The following is a 19,312-nucleotide window of genomic DNA, read 5'->3' on the forward strand; positions in this document are numbered from 1 at the left end:
ATAGTTCAGGGTCCTCAACCAGTTTTCTTCACCTGTCTAGAACTCAATTCTATTATCTGTAAAATAAGGGAGTTAGTTTGTATGAATCTCAAGAGTCCTATCTGGTACTAAAATCTACTCTTCATATAAGATTATAAATCAAGTTACCAACCAAGCCTTGACTTTAACTTTAAGTTGTACCTGGGTCAGTATTGCTAGATGAGGGCTACACAGTGTCAAGGTTACTAGTTCAGGTCACCAACAGTTAAAGACCATGGACCAAGAATAGTGTGGAAGGAAGGAAGGGAGGGAGGGAAAGGAGGGAAGGGAGGAAAGAAGGAAGGAGGGAAGGAGGGAAGGGAGGGAGGGAAGAAGGGAGAGAAGGAGGGAGGAAGGGAGGGAGGGGAGGAAGTGAGGGGGGAGAGAGGGAGGGAGGAAAGGAAAGAAAAAATAGCAAAAAATAGTTGTCTTGCTTGCTAAGTAGATCATAGGGACATAGTTTAGATCTGAACTTCAGTGAACCCCCAGGGGTTTTCCAAGTCAAGCATTCAACTAGAGTATTATACCTCTCCAATGACAAGAATCACAAAGAAAGAAGAGTTCAGGAAGTATGTTTGCAAACCAAATAATTCAGATGAAGAGGTAGAAAAAATATCATTAAGAACTCAAGAAGAGGGGTGGCTAGGTGGCGCAGTGGATAAAGCACTGGCCTTGGAGTCAGGAGTACCTGGGTTCAAATCCAGTCTCAGACACTTAATAATTACCTAGCTGTGTGGCCTTGGGCAAGCCATTTAACTCCATTTGCCTTGCAAAAAAAAAATCTAAAAAAAAAAGAACTCAAGAAGACCCTTCAAATTAAATCAATATGAAGCTTAATAATACTCTAATGCAAAACTGGACATAGGTTAAGATGCCCCCCCCCAAAAAAAGATGTATATTGGAAAATGTGACTCATAAACATGAAATGAGGTCAAAAGATTTTAAAACATAGAAGGTCTCAAACCTATCCCTGTATGGATTTAGGATATAAAGGTATGAATTCAAATCTACTATTAACTAGTTCTATGACCCTTGAGCAAGTCACTTTCCCCCCTGTGGTCCTCAGACGATCTCTAATATCTTGTCCATATCTAAATTTAAGATTCTATGGTCCTCTAGATACTGCAAGAAAACTGATAGTTCTGGACATGGAGAACACCAATCAAACATATACCAAAAAAAAAAGGTAAATAAACTACATTGTATTTTAACAAATAGAAAATGACCAATTATCAATTTGGGAATCATTTCCAAAATTAGCTGTCTCTGTACAGTCAGATCAGCTACTTGTTAAAGAAAAAAAAATCAATGCACCAAATTCAAAGAAAGGATAAAGATGGGGAGATACAGCATGCAAGTAAAATAGCTCCAATCTGACCAATTCAAGCAAGTTTTTTTTTTTAAAAAAAAGAGAAATGCAAAATATATGTCAAGAATTAAAGATTCAGGGATGTCTAGGTGGCGCAATGGATAGAGCACCAGACCTGGAGTCAGGAGTAGCTGATTTCAAATCTGACCTCAGACACTTAATAATTACCTAGCTATGTGGCCTTGGGCAAGCTACTTAACCCCATTGCCTTGCAAAAAACTAAAAAAAAAAAAAAAAAAGAATTAAAGATTCATAGTTTCATAAACAATCTTTTTCTGTTTTAATGTGTATATAGGAATGAATTTTCATTTTATATGGAGTTGGATAAGACTAGAATAAATAAAAATCTTAAGAACAATTGAAAAGATTACAAATGTAATGCACTCTATAAAACTTAAAGCTGTATATAAATTTATTCAGTCCTTTCATTGTGTACAACTCTCCATGATCACATTTGGAGTTTTCTTGGCAAAGATATTGAAGCTGTTTGCCATTTTCTCTCCAGATCATTTTACAGATCAAAGTTAAGTGACTTGACCATGGTCACACAATTAGTGTCTGATGCTGGATTTGAACTTAGAACAGTCTTCCTAAGTCTGGATTTAGTGTTTTTCCATTGTGTCTATAAGATATGTTATATGATATATAATGATATGTAAATATCAGCAATTATTGCAACATTTCCCTAATATACTAGTAATCTATCCCAAAAAAAGGAAACAGATTTGTCTAGTATAAGATCCTACTTCCTTCTAATGATCATTGTTTGCCTTTCTAAATTTTCACGAAGCATACCTTTTATAATGTCTGAGAATTTTGTCCAAAATCATAGCGTTATCATCTATAAATTTGACACTCTTTCCTTTTCTAACAAAAAATTGGTAAAACATTGACCATTTTCCAGTTCTACAATACCTCTGATATTTTACATAATCTCTCAAAGATCACTGACAGAAAGTCTGTATTACTACCTGTTCTCTTAGTAGCTGTAGGATATAGATCAGTCCATCTCACTGATTTGAATTCATGGAGTAAAGGGATGTGTAGCGTATTAGAACAGGTTATTATACTTAGTCAAATCTGGGTTCAGTGGGTGCTTATTTCTACCATCCCAGAACAACTACAGCCATAAGAACTCACTCTATTCTTCCTTTTTCACTCAGACTATGGTCTTTACTCTTAGTTTTTTCCTGCACCCATAGCCCTGTCTACACCTTTAAACTTTGAAATTAGCAATAGACAATAGCAAGGGATGTTAGAGTTACCCCAGGATCCATTTAACACAACAAAAGAGGTCCATGGAAAGTGTGCAGATATCAAGAGAAAGTCCTGGGGAGTCTTTAAAAGGTACATGGGAGTCAAAGGCAAAGAAATGTTATCAAAGAAGGTAACCCACTGAATAATAGGATCCTTCCTCACAGTCACAGGGGAAAGAGCCCTGGGCCAGAAGTCAGGAAAACCTGATTTCAAATCCATCCTCAGACATTTAATTAGCTTTGTGACCTTGGGCAAGTCACTGAATCTGTTTGTCAAATAGCTCCTACCTCAAAAGGTTGTGAAAATTTCTTAGCCCAGGGACTCACACACAGCAGGTATAAAAATGTTTATTCACTTCCCTTCCCCACTCCTTTCATTGCACCATCTATGATGTCCTTCATCCATATTTATTCACTCTGTCTCACCAAAATTTTTCCCATCATTCACACAGCAAGTCAGACCTGCACCCACTATATTTACCCCTACCTGATTTTCCTCCTCTGTTTTAAAATTTTTCTGGTGATAAAACTTGCTGGGTTAAAAAGAATGCAATAGAGGGGATGACCTAGGACCTAACTTTCCATCTTATGTCCCTGAATTCATGAAAACCTGTCACCAATGTAAACTCACTGCCTTGACTTTAGGAGTCAAAAAGACCCCTGGAATAGTGTTTCCCCAGAATTTGCATGTTAAGATACATCACAAAGAGTCCTCCAGTTGACAGGGCCATGAATTAGCCCCCAATTCTGTAGTTTCCATGGAAGACAAATGAGGACAGTGACAGCAAAATGAGTTCTGCAGTTGATGGAAGTTAGAAGGAGAGGGTAGGTGCTACCCAGATGGGTTTATATGCCCTGAGATTTGTGAAAAATGACACCTTCCTTATCTAGCTCTGGACCAAAATCTTGACTGTTTCCTGGAATCAAATCTTGCAGCCTGAAAATCGGGACATTGCCTCTTGTTAGTACCTTTCTTGAATCTTGTTGAGAATTTTTAGATATGATTCTGCTTTTGTTTTTGATGTCGCCAACTGCCTCTGGCTTGTTCTACCTGGATCCTGGTATAAGAAGATTGTTCTCCATTCCTGAACTTCATCTGACCTGGTCACTTCAGATTACCCTCCTTATCTTCAGAGAGGACAGAACACAGACCATGAATACTACCCAGTTATGACCTGTGACTGATCTAGGATCCACTCAGGAACCATCTCTGATGGAAACAAGAGGTCATACAGTAGCTTTTGAAGATGATTTGTTTTACTATTGTTTTAAAAATGTTTTCCTAATGACTTTTATTTAGCATAGTCATTTCTGTATATATTGCCCTGTCCCCACAAAAACTAACCCTTCCTGTAACAAAGAAAAAAGTTAAACACAACTAGTAATTGAACCTGAAAAAAACATGCAACAAAATCTCTTGTATGGTTCCCCACCATTTTACCAAGCAGAGAGGTCTACTTCATTACCTGTTAAGTAAAATAAATATTTTTACAATTACTTAGAACTTTGCTTCCTTTTAGGGTTATTTTCATTTGTTTTCTTAGTGCTTTCTTCACTCTAGACCACTTCATGAAAAATCTTCCCATGTTTTTCAGAATTCCTAAAATTCATTACTTTACTTCCCAGTAACACTACATTACCTTCATATGTTTGTTCCTCCATTTTCCATTCAATAGTCATATACTATTTTCATTTATTTGCTCCCACAAAAAGTGCTTCTCTAAAGCATTTGGTATTTATTGGATCTTTCTATTTTTGGCCTTCTTTGGATATATGCTAGGGAGTGGGAATATGAGTTCAAAGAATAAAAGCAATTTAGTAAATTCTCTGGTATAGTTTTTAATTTTAATTTCATTTTTTTAAATTAAAATTTTTTATTGTAACTGCTTCTCAACGACTTCCTCCCCAACAATAGAAATTTCCTTTATAATAAGAAAGTACAGTTATGTAGAAAAATAAACCACATTGACTAAATCTGACAATTATCCTTAACTATGCACCTATAATCTATTACCTCTCTAAGAGATAGAAGGCATTTTTCACTTTCAGTTCTCTGACATTACAACTGCATTGATCAGTGTTCTAAAGTCTTTCGGAGGTAATTTTTCTTAGTTTTATTGTGGTCATCATGTAAATTCTTCTCCAGTTTATTTTATTCTGTATCAGTTCATCTGAGTGTTCTTGCTTCTCTGAATTCCCCATCATTCTTACAGAATGATATTCCATTTACATTCATATACCACAGCTATTCATTTATTGCCCAGTTGGTGGGCATTCACTTTTATGTCATGTCTCTACTACTACAAAAAGTGCTGTATAAATGTGTATATATAAGATCTCTGAACTCCTTGGAAAATATATCTAATTAGGGATATTGCTTGTTTTAGTGATTTTTCTAATATGTCAAACTTATTTTTTTCAGAACAATTGAAAAATTTCACAGCTACAACACAGATATACACTTGTGCTTGTCTTTTCAAGAGTTCCAACATTTTCCATTCTTGTTTTCCTAATTTGTTGAGTATGAATTGAAACAGAGTTTTTATTCCTTTCATTACTGTTTGGGACATTCTTTGAAAGTGCTGTTGGCTTATGTTTGTTCTTTTAAAAACTGTCATATCTTTGACCATTTTTCTACTGGAAATAGCTTTTATTCCTATTTGTTATTGTTAAATGCCTGTATATCTTGATTCAGACCTTTATGAGATATTTTCTGTGAATATTTTTCTCCTTAAATAACTTTTCTTATTCTAGTTGCATTTATTTTTCCTGCAAAAATTTTAATGTAATTGAAATTGCCACCTATAGGGGGCACAGTGGATAGAGCACTGACCCAGGAGTCAGGAGGACTTGAGTTCAAGTGTGACTCAGACACTTAATGATTGCCTAGTTGTGTGATCTTGGGCAAATAACTTAACTCCATTGCCATAAATAATTTTTTTAAATCTTAAAAAAAAAAAGAAATTTCCACCTTTGTCTTCTGTGAAATACCACTATGAATTTTCTTCACAGTCATAGCTGTCTCTAATTTTTAAAAATTGAGCTTTAGATTAACTATAATTGAAGATTATATGTAATTTCCAGTAAGATGCTTCCCTATTTCCCCAGCAAGTCTTGTCAAATAAGGACTAATTGTCAATGATTTATTTTCATGGGTTAATCCAACATCGGATTAGTTTTGTTTTCAGTTACTTCTGGGGTTTTGCTTACTTAGTCTGTTCTAATCATCTATTTTTCTATTTATTTTAACCAGTATCAAATAGTTTTCATGATTATTTTATGATTTGTGTTCTGGTGAAACGTCCCTTCACATCTACTTTATCATCATTTTGAGATTCTGGACCATTTTATTTCTCCAAATGAATTACTAGTCTTTTCTCCAAGTATGTAAAGTGTCCTTTTAGCAGTTTGATTGACAGGAATTGAATATATAAATTACATAGTATCATTGTTATTATATTGGCAGGGTCCATTAGTACTCATGAGCTCTTAAAATACTTTTCTGTGAAGTGTTTTGCACTTCCCATAAAGTATTTTGGGTGAGTCAATAAGGTGGTGCAATGGACAGAGAGTGCTGTATCAAACAGTCAAAAAGACACATTTTTACTAGTTCAAATCCAGCTTCAGACACTTACTAGTTGAGGGAGCCTGGACAAGTCACTTAACCCTCACTTCACCCTGAATAAGGATTGGTGGAGAAAATGACAAACCACTTTAGAATCTCTGCTGAGAAACCCCCAAATGAGATTATGAAGATTTGGATACAACTGAAAAATGACTGAATAACAAAATATGTCTTGGTGGGTAAAATCTCCATTGTCTTATACATTTTATAGTCATTTTAATAGAATTTTTCTTGTATTTTCTTCTGGTTTTGTTAATACTATGCAGAAATTTGATGATTTTGTAGATTTTGTATTTGTTGAGTATTTCTGCAATACTCAAGCTACTAATCATCTCTAATTTCTTCACTTTGGGATTTTGTAAGTAAACCATCACATCCTCAGTAAATAGGGATAATCCTGCCCCATCCATGTCAAGGTTTTTTCCCCTTCATCTCACTCTTATTTATCCAGCAAAACAAGTCAAATTATAGTGGAGAGGGTCTATATCTTTACTTTGTCACTACTTGTACTGAGGAATCTTTTACTTTTTCTCCAATATCAATAATGTTCTCTTTTTATTGTTAGCTATGTTTATTATATTTCAAAGATAAATAAGAACTACAGAAACCTTACATATCTAAAATATTTATGTTTTTTTAACATGATTTTTTTCTAAGTCTTTTCTAAGTGATTGTCTTTAGCAGGCTATATCTTCAGTCACTCAATTGAGAAGCAGAGAGAATACTGGATCCCACCATATTGTTACTACTGTACATATGTTTAGATCAATCAAATGTGCTTGATAATTGGAAAGAATAGAAACAGCTCTATCCAATCACCCTTTGAGCATTAACAGCAAGTGAAGTAAAAATCTGGGAGATATATTCTTGCTGAGGTTATTTGTTCTTAAAATGAAGGAGGTCATGCTTCAAGTCCAAATGGAAAAGAACTTCCAAATAAATAGATTCCTTTTTTTCCCAAATTCCAGATTCCTTTCTTTTTTTTCCAAACTCCAGATTCCTTTTTTTGGATGACACTATATTGAATATATTAGCCTCAGAACACTGTAGGTCCTCCTTGATGAGATTCATGGTCATGCAATAGAAATTCAGATTCATATATACATACAAACAATAGGATAAAGAATGCATAAAACCCAAATTATGATATGCAGTTGGATACACAGCTCATTAAGTTAGTCCTTTAGTAAATCTGTCTTGAGGACAGCATAGATAACAATCTCAGATCAGAAATGAAAATAAGAACAGGTTAGAGAGCATTTTGGTAAATTATGGAGCACTTTTCAATGATTCCAAGTTTCTCCTTGACACAAAACAAACACATAAAACCTTAACTAATGACTTTTAAACACCATCACTCTACTTGTGGCTATGAATCATAGGATACATTGTTGTCAGAAGAATCAAAATTTCAGATGACTCAAAGGACAATAGAAAGACATATCTCCATTGTAGAAAAGTTGCAGCTCATGACCATAAATTCTCCATGGAAGATTTATAGAATGATGACCAAGAATAGCATAGTGGTTAAAAAGCAAGCATGATGAGATCATGGGTGAGATCAAGTGTTTCTCTCCTTCCTTCCATTCATTTTCCTTACCTTTCAAACATTCACATAACTCTGTCAAATATGAAGTCCTTTATTCTTGATTTTCTTAGAATGAAGTATTTGATAAACTCAAAATGATCTTTAAAATAAAAGCTAATAGGCATATCCATAAGTCTTACATGGGTTCAAATAATTTCATAAATACAACATGGGAGCAGAATAGCTTGAGACATGTACAGCTGAAAATATTCAAGGGCTATAGAGATTTCACCCTGTGATATCACTGATCCTGTTCAAAAAATGAAGGACAAATAGCAACTAAGAGCTTTAGTGGATTGCAATCTCATAAGGAGTTAACAGAGTAACATGGTAACCAAAAGAGAAGAGAAGCATCATATTCAAGACTAAGGAGTGAAAAACCACACTCAGTTTTGGACACACGTTTTTGGAAGGATAAGGAATAGTTCTTATTTCTATTGATAAGCTAGAAAGCAACCAGAATGATAAAGGAACATTTGGACTAGAGATGTCTCTAAATTTTCACATCTCAAATTTGAATTACTGCAATTCTGTTTTGCTCATAGAGCACAGCACCTTCTTTGATGTAGGCATGACATGTTGGGCAGTCCTGTACTAGTCTCTCTCTTGAGTGTGTCCTTTTATCACTTCTTCTGACCTCCATGTGAGTGCTTGCATTTTGTTAGTTCTCCTTTAAAAATAAGTCTGAGGTAATTGTACTTTTGGCATTCAAACATGACCAGCCCATCAGAGTTGTGCTCTCTCTAGTAATATAAGAATGCTTGGCAGTTTAGCTCAAAAAAGAACCTGAGTGGCTGATATTTTATCTTGCCATGTGATCTTCAGAATCTTCCTAAGACACAGGCTTACAACAATGAGGTCAGCAAAATAACTCTGTAGACTTTCAGTTTAGTGGGCAGTTTAATACCTCTTTTTTCCCCATACTTTTCTTTAGAGACTTCCACTCAACAAGCTCTGGCAATCAGGCTCAACCTAATCATGTATATGTACATCTCTGGAAAGTACACTGTGAATTTATCCATGGTATTCAAAATTTCTCTATTTGCTATAACTAATGGTTTCCACATAGGGATGGTGTGGTGCTGGCTGATTGAGTATCTGTGTTTTCTTGGTGATAACTGTTTGGCCAAAATTAGGATAAGCAGCAGAGAAGCCATACTTTGATTTGTATCTCAGCTTCAGAGGCTCCATTGAGCGCACAATCATTGGCAAATAAAAAAAAATCATGAACCAACTCTTCCTCTACTTCAGTCTTGGTTTGTAACCTTCTCAAGCTAAATAATTAACAAAGTGCAGTAGTTGATCTTGATGCTATGTGTCTTCATTGAAGACATCTGACAGTGACAAAAACATTATGCTAAAAAACATAGAAGCATACATCCTTGTTCACTTTGTTGGGAAAGTGCAAAAGCATCATCCATTATCCAGGACTTGGGCAAGCATGTCATCATGAAACTGATATACATTGCTGATGAACTTCTCTGGGTAACCAAACACTGACATAATTTTCCATAAATCCTCACAACTGACAGTATAGTATCAAAGGGTCAGATCTAAAAACATTGTATGCAGACTTCTGCTCTGCTCCCGGTATTTCTTGTGGAGTTATTGAGCAACCAATACCATACCAACCATTCCTAGGCCACACCAGCTCTCAGATAGATAACCATCTTTCAGGTGAAGGATCAACCTATTAAGGAGGACTCTAGCAAGAATTTTGCCAGCAATGATTAAGAGAGAAATCCACCACCACCTTTCAACACCACCACCATGATTGTCATAGAACAATCTAATCCTTTTACCTTTATGTTACAGTGAAGATTTCTTTCAGATATGGCTTGAACCAGATGGCCACTGATGACTCTTTCTAACTTTCAGATTCTATAGCCTATGAACCTCAGAAGTCCTCTAAGATTTGGAGATTCTGTAACTTTTATCCTTGTGTACAAATTGCCACAAATTTTAGATAAGTAGGATCTGCATTAATAAGATGCCACTGTGCCATTTCAAAGTCTCCTTCCTATTTCTAACTTCTGAGTTACTGATGATACAAGGATTCAGACTGTTGGCTTTGCATTTTTTGGCATATATGTTTTGCAAAATCAACATATGGAAAAATAGCATGTTAGTTATAATGATGTCAATATATATTTGAATCCTTTAAATGTATTGGCTATTGAACGAGTAATTCCAAATATGAGTCAAAAGTTCTTGATGCCTTATATAAATAACTGTAATAAATAACTATAATATAAATAAAACACATTGACTATGCTTACATAATAATTTACATTTGCCTAGTACTTTAAGATTTATAAAACACTTTCTTCATAATAACCTTTTAAAATTATAATAAGAGTACTATTGCTATCATAAAGTAAGTTAGTAATCATATTGTAGGTAACAAGGTAGTAATATTGTTATTGTCTCCATTTTAAAGATGAGAAGTCTAAGATCCAGAGTCAATAAGTGACTGAGCCATAGTCTAGTAAATATGAGAACAGAATCAAATCCAAGTCTCCTGATGGGAAGGAGGAGTGGAAAGAAACAAGCTTTTATTAAGTACTACTAAGCACTTTACAAATATTATTCCATTTGATTTTCACATCATCCTATGAGGTGTGTGCTATTATCCCCATTTTTACGGTTGAGTAAACAAAGTCACACAGAGATTAAGCAACTTGCCCAGGGTCATACTTCTAGTGAATGTTGAGCCTGAATTTGAACATGGATCTTTCTGACTTCAAACCTAAAGCTCTATCCATAGTGCTACCTACCTGTTTGCTGACTCCAAGTCTGGTGTTCTCTCTAATAAATCACATGGTCTCTCATGGTTCCTACTTGCTTCTAGACAATTCTGTTCATTACAGCTCAATAAATATTTTTTAAGCTCTTATATAGTACTACATAGGCACTGTGTTTGGTTCTGAGATGCAAAGACCAAACTATCTCTGCCCTCAAGGACCTTATAGTCTATTAGAGAAAACAACATGAACAGAGATAATTAAAAACTAAGTATGTACAAAGTAATTAATATATACAATCAGTTGAAGAGGTAGAGAGCTAATTATAGGAGAAATCAAGAAATACCTTATGTCAGAGATGGGGGGGCTAAGAAGGGAATGCAATTCAAGCATAGTGGGAAATAATTGTGATCATGGTTGCTATATGTCTCATTGAGGTGCAATTGAGCTATTCAGAACTGGGAATTTTGCATTTCCAATTATTATCCAAATAGCATTTTTGTAATGAAAAATTTTTGAGGTAATGTGATGAGGTGACCAGAGGGCAAGTCTCAGTTTTAGGAAGAATTGGTTTCCAGTTCTAGCTCTGGGAGACTATCTGTATGACCCTAGGCAGGTTCCTTAACTTCTTGGTGTACTACTCAACTAATTCAGTAAATTGCTGGTCAAGTGCTGACCTGTATTGATAGAAGTTTCTTCACCAGGAAGTTCCTTGCACCAGTGAAATCACAGGTCCAATCCAAAAAAAAAAAAAAATTGAAAAGAATTAGGCAGGCTGTACCTTACAATTACAGCTGACATTAAAATCCCCTTAACTTGCTTCTTCTGAAAGATGAGGTCTCTATTTTCTTCAAGTATTGTGTTGGAAAGTTTTCTTCTCCAGAGTGTCACATGATTTGGTGCTGTTTCTTTATAAATCGCATTTGGTAGCTTCTTAACTTTTAAAATCTTTTCAAGTTTGGGGAATTCATAATCTATTCTCGGGAATAGAAGAAGTATTATTAAAGTCCACTTTATCAATTCAATTTAACAAATATTTATTAATTTCCTACTTTTAATAAAAGTTTCCTATTATTAATACTCCTAAAAGATATCACTAGTTACTAGGAATAGAAAATGAAACAGATCCTATCCTAAAGAAGTTTACATTTTACTATTTTTAAGCCTACTAAGGAGCAAATATCTATCAGACAAATTACTAGACTAGGAAATACTGATGGTGCTAAATAATATTTGTACTCCTTAAAATTACTGATAGCCTCTTCATTTATTCAACAAGAACTATTGAGCATCACTAAGTATTTAACATGGTGCTTTTCAAGTAGCTGATAGTCCAAAAATACTTTTGAGTATGTGAAAGCATATTCAAACCTTAGTTCAAATCAGAATATTAATAAATACTTCTTTAGTTTAGAGTTCTCTCCAGATTCACCTGAAAGAAGGAAACTTGATCAGTAGTCAAACTTCCCAAGATACAATACTCACTCAGCACTGAAATCCTTTCCCCTTTTACCTTAAGCCAAAATGCCTTCCATTTAGAAAACCATGTAAAAGGTCAAGTATGAAAGTAAAAGTTCAGAGATATCATTTAAGGCTTGTAATCAAATTTAGAAACAAACAGCTTTCATCTAATTAACATTATTGCCTGTCCCATTTCCCAAGGAGATTATGGTATTGATGAGAGGGATAATAAGATATCTTGATTTCTTCAGGTCACTTGTTCACTTCTGATCAAACGAAATATAAACTTTTGCCTTATTCTGAGTTGGGCATCTATGTTTTATTATATTATGAAATTTTATTTGTTTAAGATTCCTACAACTGTTACTTAAAAAAATTTATAGGGGTGGCTAGGTTGCACAGTGGATAGAGCACCGGCCTTGGAGTCGGAGTACCTGGGTTCAAATCCGACCTCAGACACTTAATAATTACCTAGCCGTGTGGCCTTGGGCAAGCCACTTAACCCCATTGCCTTGAAAAATCTAAAAAAAAAAATTTATATTGGAAAGATAAGTCTAAAAGGATGATGGAACTCTATCAGTTTTGACATGTCTCAAGCAGATCAAAACTTGAACTTAAAATACAATGGATTTGATATATTGATATTTTTTCTTTGACAAATGAATGGATGAAATAAGTATGAATCAATGAATGACTCCATTTTTGCTAAATAATATTCAACTCAAATAAATAATATTCAAAAAATTCAATCTAGTGTCAAGTTTCCATGTGATTATTTTTCTGTTAATATATGCTTTATATTTCTTTAATAACAATAACAACAATAAAGAAGTTTCCATGAGATTAATATATATTTTCTATTAGTATATACTTTGTATTTCTTTGATAACAACAAGAATAAAGAATTATGGATCTCATTAAAATGATATAATTATATATCTGAGAGAGGGATGATAACAAATTTAAAATTTTTCTCATACTAGTGGCATATTGCCATGTGATATAATCATTTTGTATTTCTGTGATAATACTTTATCACAGATCTCATTGAAGAGATCTGAAAATGTTCTGAAAATGATCAGTGAAAGATTATTCTCCCCCCAAAAGGAGCATCCAAACAAACTAATAATCATCTATAGGAATCTGTCTTCTATTTGCATTCTGCATAGAACATCATCTATGGGCGGCTAGGTGGCATAGTGGATAGAGCACTGGCCCTGGAGTCAGGAGTACCTGGGTTCAAATCCGGTCTCAGACACTTAATAATTACCTAGCTGTGTGGCCTTGGGCAAGCCACTTAACCCCATTGCCTTGCAAAAACCTAAAAAAAAAAAAAAAAAAAAAAGGACATCATCTATGTCGGTGACAAACGCTTTTGCCAAGCATATAACTCCATGTTTTCATCAACTTTAAATAATAATAGTATGAGATGTTTCTTTTATCAAGAAACATTATGTGGTCTTTTTTTAAAGTTTTTTTTTAGGTTTTTTTTGCAAGGCAAATGGGGTTAAGTGGCTTGCCCAAGGCCACACGGCTAGGTAATTATTAAGTGTCTGAGACCGGATTTGAACCCAGGTACTCCTGACTCCAGGGCCGGTGCTCTAACCACTGTGCAACCTAGCCGCCCCTATGTGGTCTTAATATATGCATGAAACATTCCTAATTGAAGCTAAATTTTTTTCTTCCAAGTCAAATGCTTTTTTGTTTCAACAAATAATAAATCCAATAGGACATTGTACTTATTTTCATCAATTTTCAATCAAATACATGACAATAAAGCTGTGGCTCATTGTAAAACATAATTTACATTATTACCTTCTCATATTTTCATTAATGATATCTTCAAAGTGGGTACAGATCCATGATTTCTTAAAAGAGATTGATAGAACAATTCTCACAAAAAAACCCCCAAATAAATGGATGAAAATTATCTAGTCTAAGTCACATAATTAGGAGGTCAACCCCTTGGGTCAATATCAGTAGGTACATTTAGTATAAACATTACAATAGGATAATAAGTCTAGATCAGAATAAAATGGGAGGAAGAGAATAGACTGCTGAATTTTGGATATTTTCTTCTAAAAGTTCATTTTTTTAACTCAAATGTTCTCCCAGGGGTGCTGTCTGGTTGTAAATCTTAAAATACCTCAATCTTCACTGATTCAAAGTTGCAGAGAACTCAGAGGCAACTGGAGAGATAGGCACAACTAAACTGCTGTATATTTCTAAAAATGTATAACATTTCTAGCAATGTATAACATATTGGAAAGATAACAACAGACTGAGAGCTATGTTGTCACTCACAAAAATGTAAAAATAGGCTTAGAGGAAGCCCTACAACAAATTGATTAGATCTTCCAGAGGATCTCTGGGAGAATATATAACAAGAATCACACAAGGTGGGGGAGCATGGAGAGAAAATATATATTAGTGAGATCACAATCTTAAACACACATATATTGCATCTTCAGATTCACAATTCTTTATAAAAACCTTGTCACTGAGATAGTACAGGCATTCCAGAAGAAGAGTAAACTGATGCTCAGTGACATATCCATGAAAATACAGCTAGAAATGATCAGATTTAGGATTTCAGCTCTAGACTCCTGATTTCATGTCCATCATTTGTTTCACCATACAATCACAACTTCACAAAACTTAAGTGAAAACCAGGCTTATTACAAAAGGAAAAAACATGCATGAGAAACCCAAAGAGTTCACAATCCACATAGAAGTTTGCATATTTATAACAAAAGAAGAAGGAAACAAAAATCTCCACCTAAAGGAGTGTGGCATGAGAAGGGGAAAGGCATAGTAGAAATGGGAAAAGGACAAAAATTTTCCAAAAGAGGAGGAGCAAATGGTGGCAAAAGTAGCATTCTTTTTCCTTGGGGACTGCTAGACTATGAAGAAAATATAGCAAATCAAAAAAGACAAATTCAGGAAACCCTTAAAATTCCTTAATGTATGCTACTACAGTTTATCATATACATATCTGCAAAGCCTAAATTCATATATACACATATGAACAGTTGTGTCCAACCCAGTCCTTTATCAGAGGCACATAACCAGGGAGACTGAGATACTGTTTCAAGATCAATCTGTTTTAGATTCAGGATAGAATTGGTACAAAGTGTCATTTTTTGGTTCTGAAAGATCCTCTGAAATCCAACTACAAAACAGTCTAATAGTTAGAAACCCCAAAATCTCATATATAATCACGATAAATCTCAGATTTGGAAGAGAATTTAGAGGCCATGTAGTTCAACCTATAATTGGATAAGAATCTCTTCTTAATTGCCAAGTGAACATTCAACCTTTGCTTGAAAACCTTCAAAGAGGAGGAACTCATTATCTCCCCAGTCTGATCATTGCTCTTTTGGCATAGTTTTAATTGTTGTTACATATTCTGATGTGCTATTATTAAATTTGCTTCTTTGCAACTCAATAACACATTTCTTTCAGTTCTTCCTTTCTCTCTCAGCTCTTTCTCATTTTTTTCTTTAGTTCTGATTCATCTTTCACAACATGACTAATACAGAATTGCTGAATACAATTGTACCAGTATGTATAACCCATATCAGATTACTTGCTGGAATAAAGAGGAGGTAGAAAAATGTGGAATGCAAAAGCTTGCAAAAATATGAATGTTAAAAATTATCCTTGCATGTAATTGGAAAAAAATAAAGTAACATTCAAAAAGAGAGAGAAAATGCTCACTTAAACTCTTCTATTTTAGACACACACACACACACACACACACACACACACACACAAACACATACTTTTCACTACTCCATTCCTGTGTGCCTCTAGCAGCAGGCTTTGCTTCAGTTGCTAACATTCATGATATTGCCTTAATGAACCATATCTCATCAATTCAAGTAAAAGATAATTGGATAAATCTGCAATTTTATTTGTAGGTCCACTTTAAGTCATTTTGCCCAACATTTAAGTGAGACTTTGGAATAGACCCTAGGTATTCTTATATTCAACTCATGTAGTTTTCAATGTTGACTTATTTACCTAGACCTTCTAATTAACTTACCTTGCATTTCATTAAACAAAATGATTACCTAGAATGGGCAATGAATAAATAGATAAATTAATGAAATAGTAAATTTTCTGCACAAATACAATGACTATAAACTTATTTAAAAGTATGCAATCCAATTACATGTGTCAAGACTAAATCTTTAGAATATACATTGTATATTTAATTGGACCTCAATAATTTGCCCAATGTGAAATATTTTTAAAGTAGGAAAGGAATTCTAGTGTATGACCTTATTTAAAAAAAAATTAGATACTGAGGAATGCCTCAAGTAGTTCTCTAACTTTAATTGTATTTATTATAAGTACATAGAAGTTTTTTAGTATGAAATTAAGCATATACTACAGTCAAAAAGACATCACACATCAGCATTCAAATCTAATGAAAGAATGGATACATGTCTGGTAAACCTTAAGGCAGTATATCAATCTTAGCTATTTATTTTTGGTGTTATTGTAATTGTAATTGTTACTTTTAAGAACCTACCTTGCAAATACAAACCAACTTTAATAGATCTCCAAAATCTGGTTTCAACCTACCTTTTCATGCTGACTCCCTATCTCCAAAATTTACTCTCTAGTTTTCCTGACAAACTAACTTATTATATGTGACATTTCATTTTTCCACATTTGCTTTATCCAGGCTTGCACTCCATATTTGCAATGCATTCTCTCATCTTTATCTTAGCTCCATTTCAAGGCTCTATTTATGTCCCTTCTAACAAGAGGCCTTTCCTGATTTCCCCAGTTATTAGTGAACTGCAGCCTCCAACTACTTTATTCATTTTACATATACTTATGTTCATATTGTTTCCTTCCAGTATAATGGAAGACCCTGGAAGGCATAGTCTTTGCTTCCCTGGCACCTGTACAGTGCTGGACACAAGTCTGGATTGATACTTGTTGGACTTCATTCAATTGAAGGAAAAACTCCTTTAGGAAATTATGAATGAACATACTCATATTTGTATAAAACTCAAATGACCCATAAAGGTCTGAGAACACAGATACATATTATAGTCATGACAAAAGTTCTGTTGATAGAATTTCATGACGGTCAAGAACTACCTGTACCATGCCAAGAAGAGCACCAAAACAATCTGTGACCCAGCCTAAACCTACATACTTTCTCGAACATCCTCTTCACTAATGAAGGAGCACAGCAAGTCCCTCAGAGGATCAGGGAGGAGCCTGTGAAGTTTAGCAAGTTTTTCAAAGATGGCAGGGATATCTTCAGATTCGTGAAATGTTTTCCTCTTATGATACGTGGTCAAGGGTGGCAATTTCAGGGAACTTCGGATGTCCTCTGGTATTGATGACATGATGACACATTTAGACACAGGGAATAAGGAAAGGAGAATTTGGACTTAGAAGATCCAATATACAGTTCCTCCCCTGACCTTTTCTTTTTTCCTGTCTCTGGTAAAACCAAAATGCAGTACTGGAACCTCTCCTTTTATTTTTCCTATTCTCTGTGGATAATGATCATTCTATAAATCATAAGTGGCCCAGATATAAGATTAGAACTCTGAGCTTTCAAACTACTTCTTTGAGGGTTGGAGAAAGTCAGGAATTATAAATAACCTTCCCCAAAATTCTCAGTGACTAGACAGAGAAAGGAAACTCCAACTAGTATATTTTACTAAGGAAAAGAGTACAGGAAGCTAACATGCTGATTTTCTTCACCATCCCTCAGAAAATACTTTGTACACTACACTATAAATAATTAAAACTCCAAAGACCAACCAGAGTCTCTAGGGAGCCATTGTTGCATCAGCACTATCCTCTAGCAGGACTGAAGAAAGTAGATCATTACAAGTTGAACAACCAGATTAAAACCAGGTAAGAAACCAAGCAACTGCTTGTTGTTCTCTCATCTAAATCAATATTGAAAGATAATAAAGAATAACCCAAGCTAGTTTTATCAGCAAAATTAGCTATTGTTGTGGCCTTGAACAAGTGTCTTCATTTCTCTGGGACTCAAGTTCCCTGACTATAAAACTATTTTGGTAGTTTAACTGATTACAGTACATGAACTGGAAAAAGAGAATGGGTAAGATGAGGGCCAATGGGAAAATGTTTAGTAAAAAGAAAACACTGTTCTATCAAGCACATCGAAATTTTTTTACCTTAATAGTACTATTCAGGCAAATACATATAAACAAATAATTCAATCAAGATAGTGGATGCCCAGAGAAGCAAATGTTCTGCTCCTCAGTTCTCTGCCCCTCCTCCCCAATAAAGAAACCAAAAAACCCCAATCTTTCTAAAACAACCTAAACAAAATATGGCTGTTATATTAAATATGCATTGATTTCTTCTTCTATAGAAATATGTTTTCACTCAATCTGCCACATAAGAAAATATTTTCTACATTCATGGTACTATACAATATGATCAAATGCTGAGTATAAGCCATGCTATTCTTTCTTACCCATTATAATAGTAATAGATTCATATTCCAGAGATTTTTTATATTTCATGATTTTTCATAATTTATATGAAATTGACAATCCTTAACCATTACTCTAAACAACAAATAGTATATTTAAACTATATGCAGACCACAAAAATGTTTTATAAGTGATGAAATGTATATGATAGATACATTGTTTTTAGTTCTAGAAGGCTTCTATGAAATTTATCTCCTAAATTTTTCTCTAAACATGTTATGGAAGTCAGGAGGAATGGGTTTTACCTAGTCTATCTCTGCCTTAAATAGATAATGTTGCTTTGGGCTAATCACTTAACCTCTGTGGGCCCAAGTTTCCTAAACTGTAGAATGAAAAAATTCTTTTTCAGTTCTAAAGTTTCAAGAATTATTACAACAAAATTCTAATATTGTGCCACTATTCACTTTTTCAAATTAAAAAATAAAAGATAAAAATACTTTTACATAAAAACATATTAAACTGGGATTCTAGATTTTAAAAAAACAAGAAAATTTTTTGTTTATATACATGAAAAATTTAGATGAAAGTAGAGAAACACAAACACCCAACCTGATAATTCCACATAACTAGTATAAAAGCAGTGTGGTATAGCTGACAGTCTTTTTATTGGTCCTAGAAAATTGACTTTAGATTTGTTCTCAGATAATTTACTAGCCAAGACAATGGGCAAATCATTTATCCTGAACCCCAGTTTTCTCATCTGTGAAGAAGAAATAATAATGACCCTTTCTCAAAGTATTGTTAT

The 19,312-nt window shown here is 34.2% G+C and overlaps 1 protein-coding gene across 1 annotated transcript in view; it reads right to left on the bottom strand.

Moving 5' to 3' along the window:
* LOC141503412 (testis expressed protein 56-like) overlaps positions 1–18,307 on the bottom strand; it is a 48,698-nt gene extending 30,391 nt beyond the window's left edge. Inside the window, exons 1-2 of the mRNA XM_074208637.1 lie at positions 17,241–18,307; positions 11,382–11,574 (exon numbers count right to left, since the gene is read on the bottom strand). Coding sequence (XP_074064738.1) covers positions 11,382–11,574; positions 17,241–17,436 — 389 coding nt within the window. The 5' untranslated portion in view covers positions 17,437–18,307. The remainder of the gene's footprint in view (positions 1–11,381; positions 11,575–17,240) is intronic.
* Positions 18,308–19,312: the final 1,005 nt, after the last annotated feature.

The sequence above is a fragment of the Macrotis lagotis genome, chromosome X, assembly GCF_037893015.1.
Source record: "Macrotis lagotis isolate mMagLag1 chromosome X, bilby.v1.9.chrom.fasta, whole genome shotgun sequence".
Taxonomy (NCBI): domain Eukaryota; kingdom Metazoa; phylum Chordata; class Mammalia; order Peramelemorphia; family Peramelidae; genus Macrotis; species Macrotis lagotis.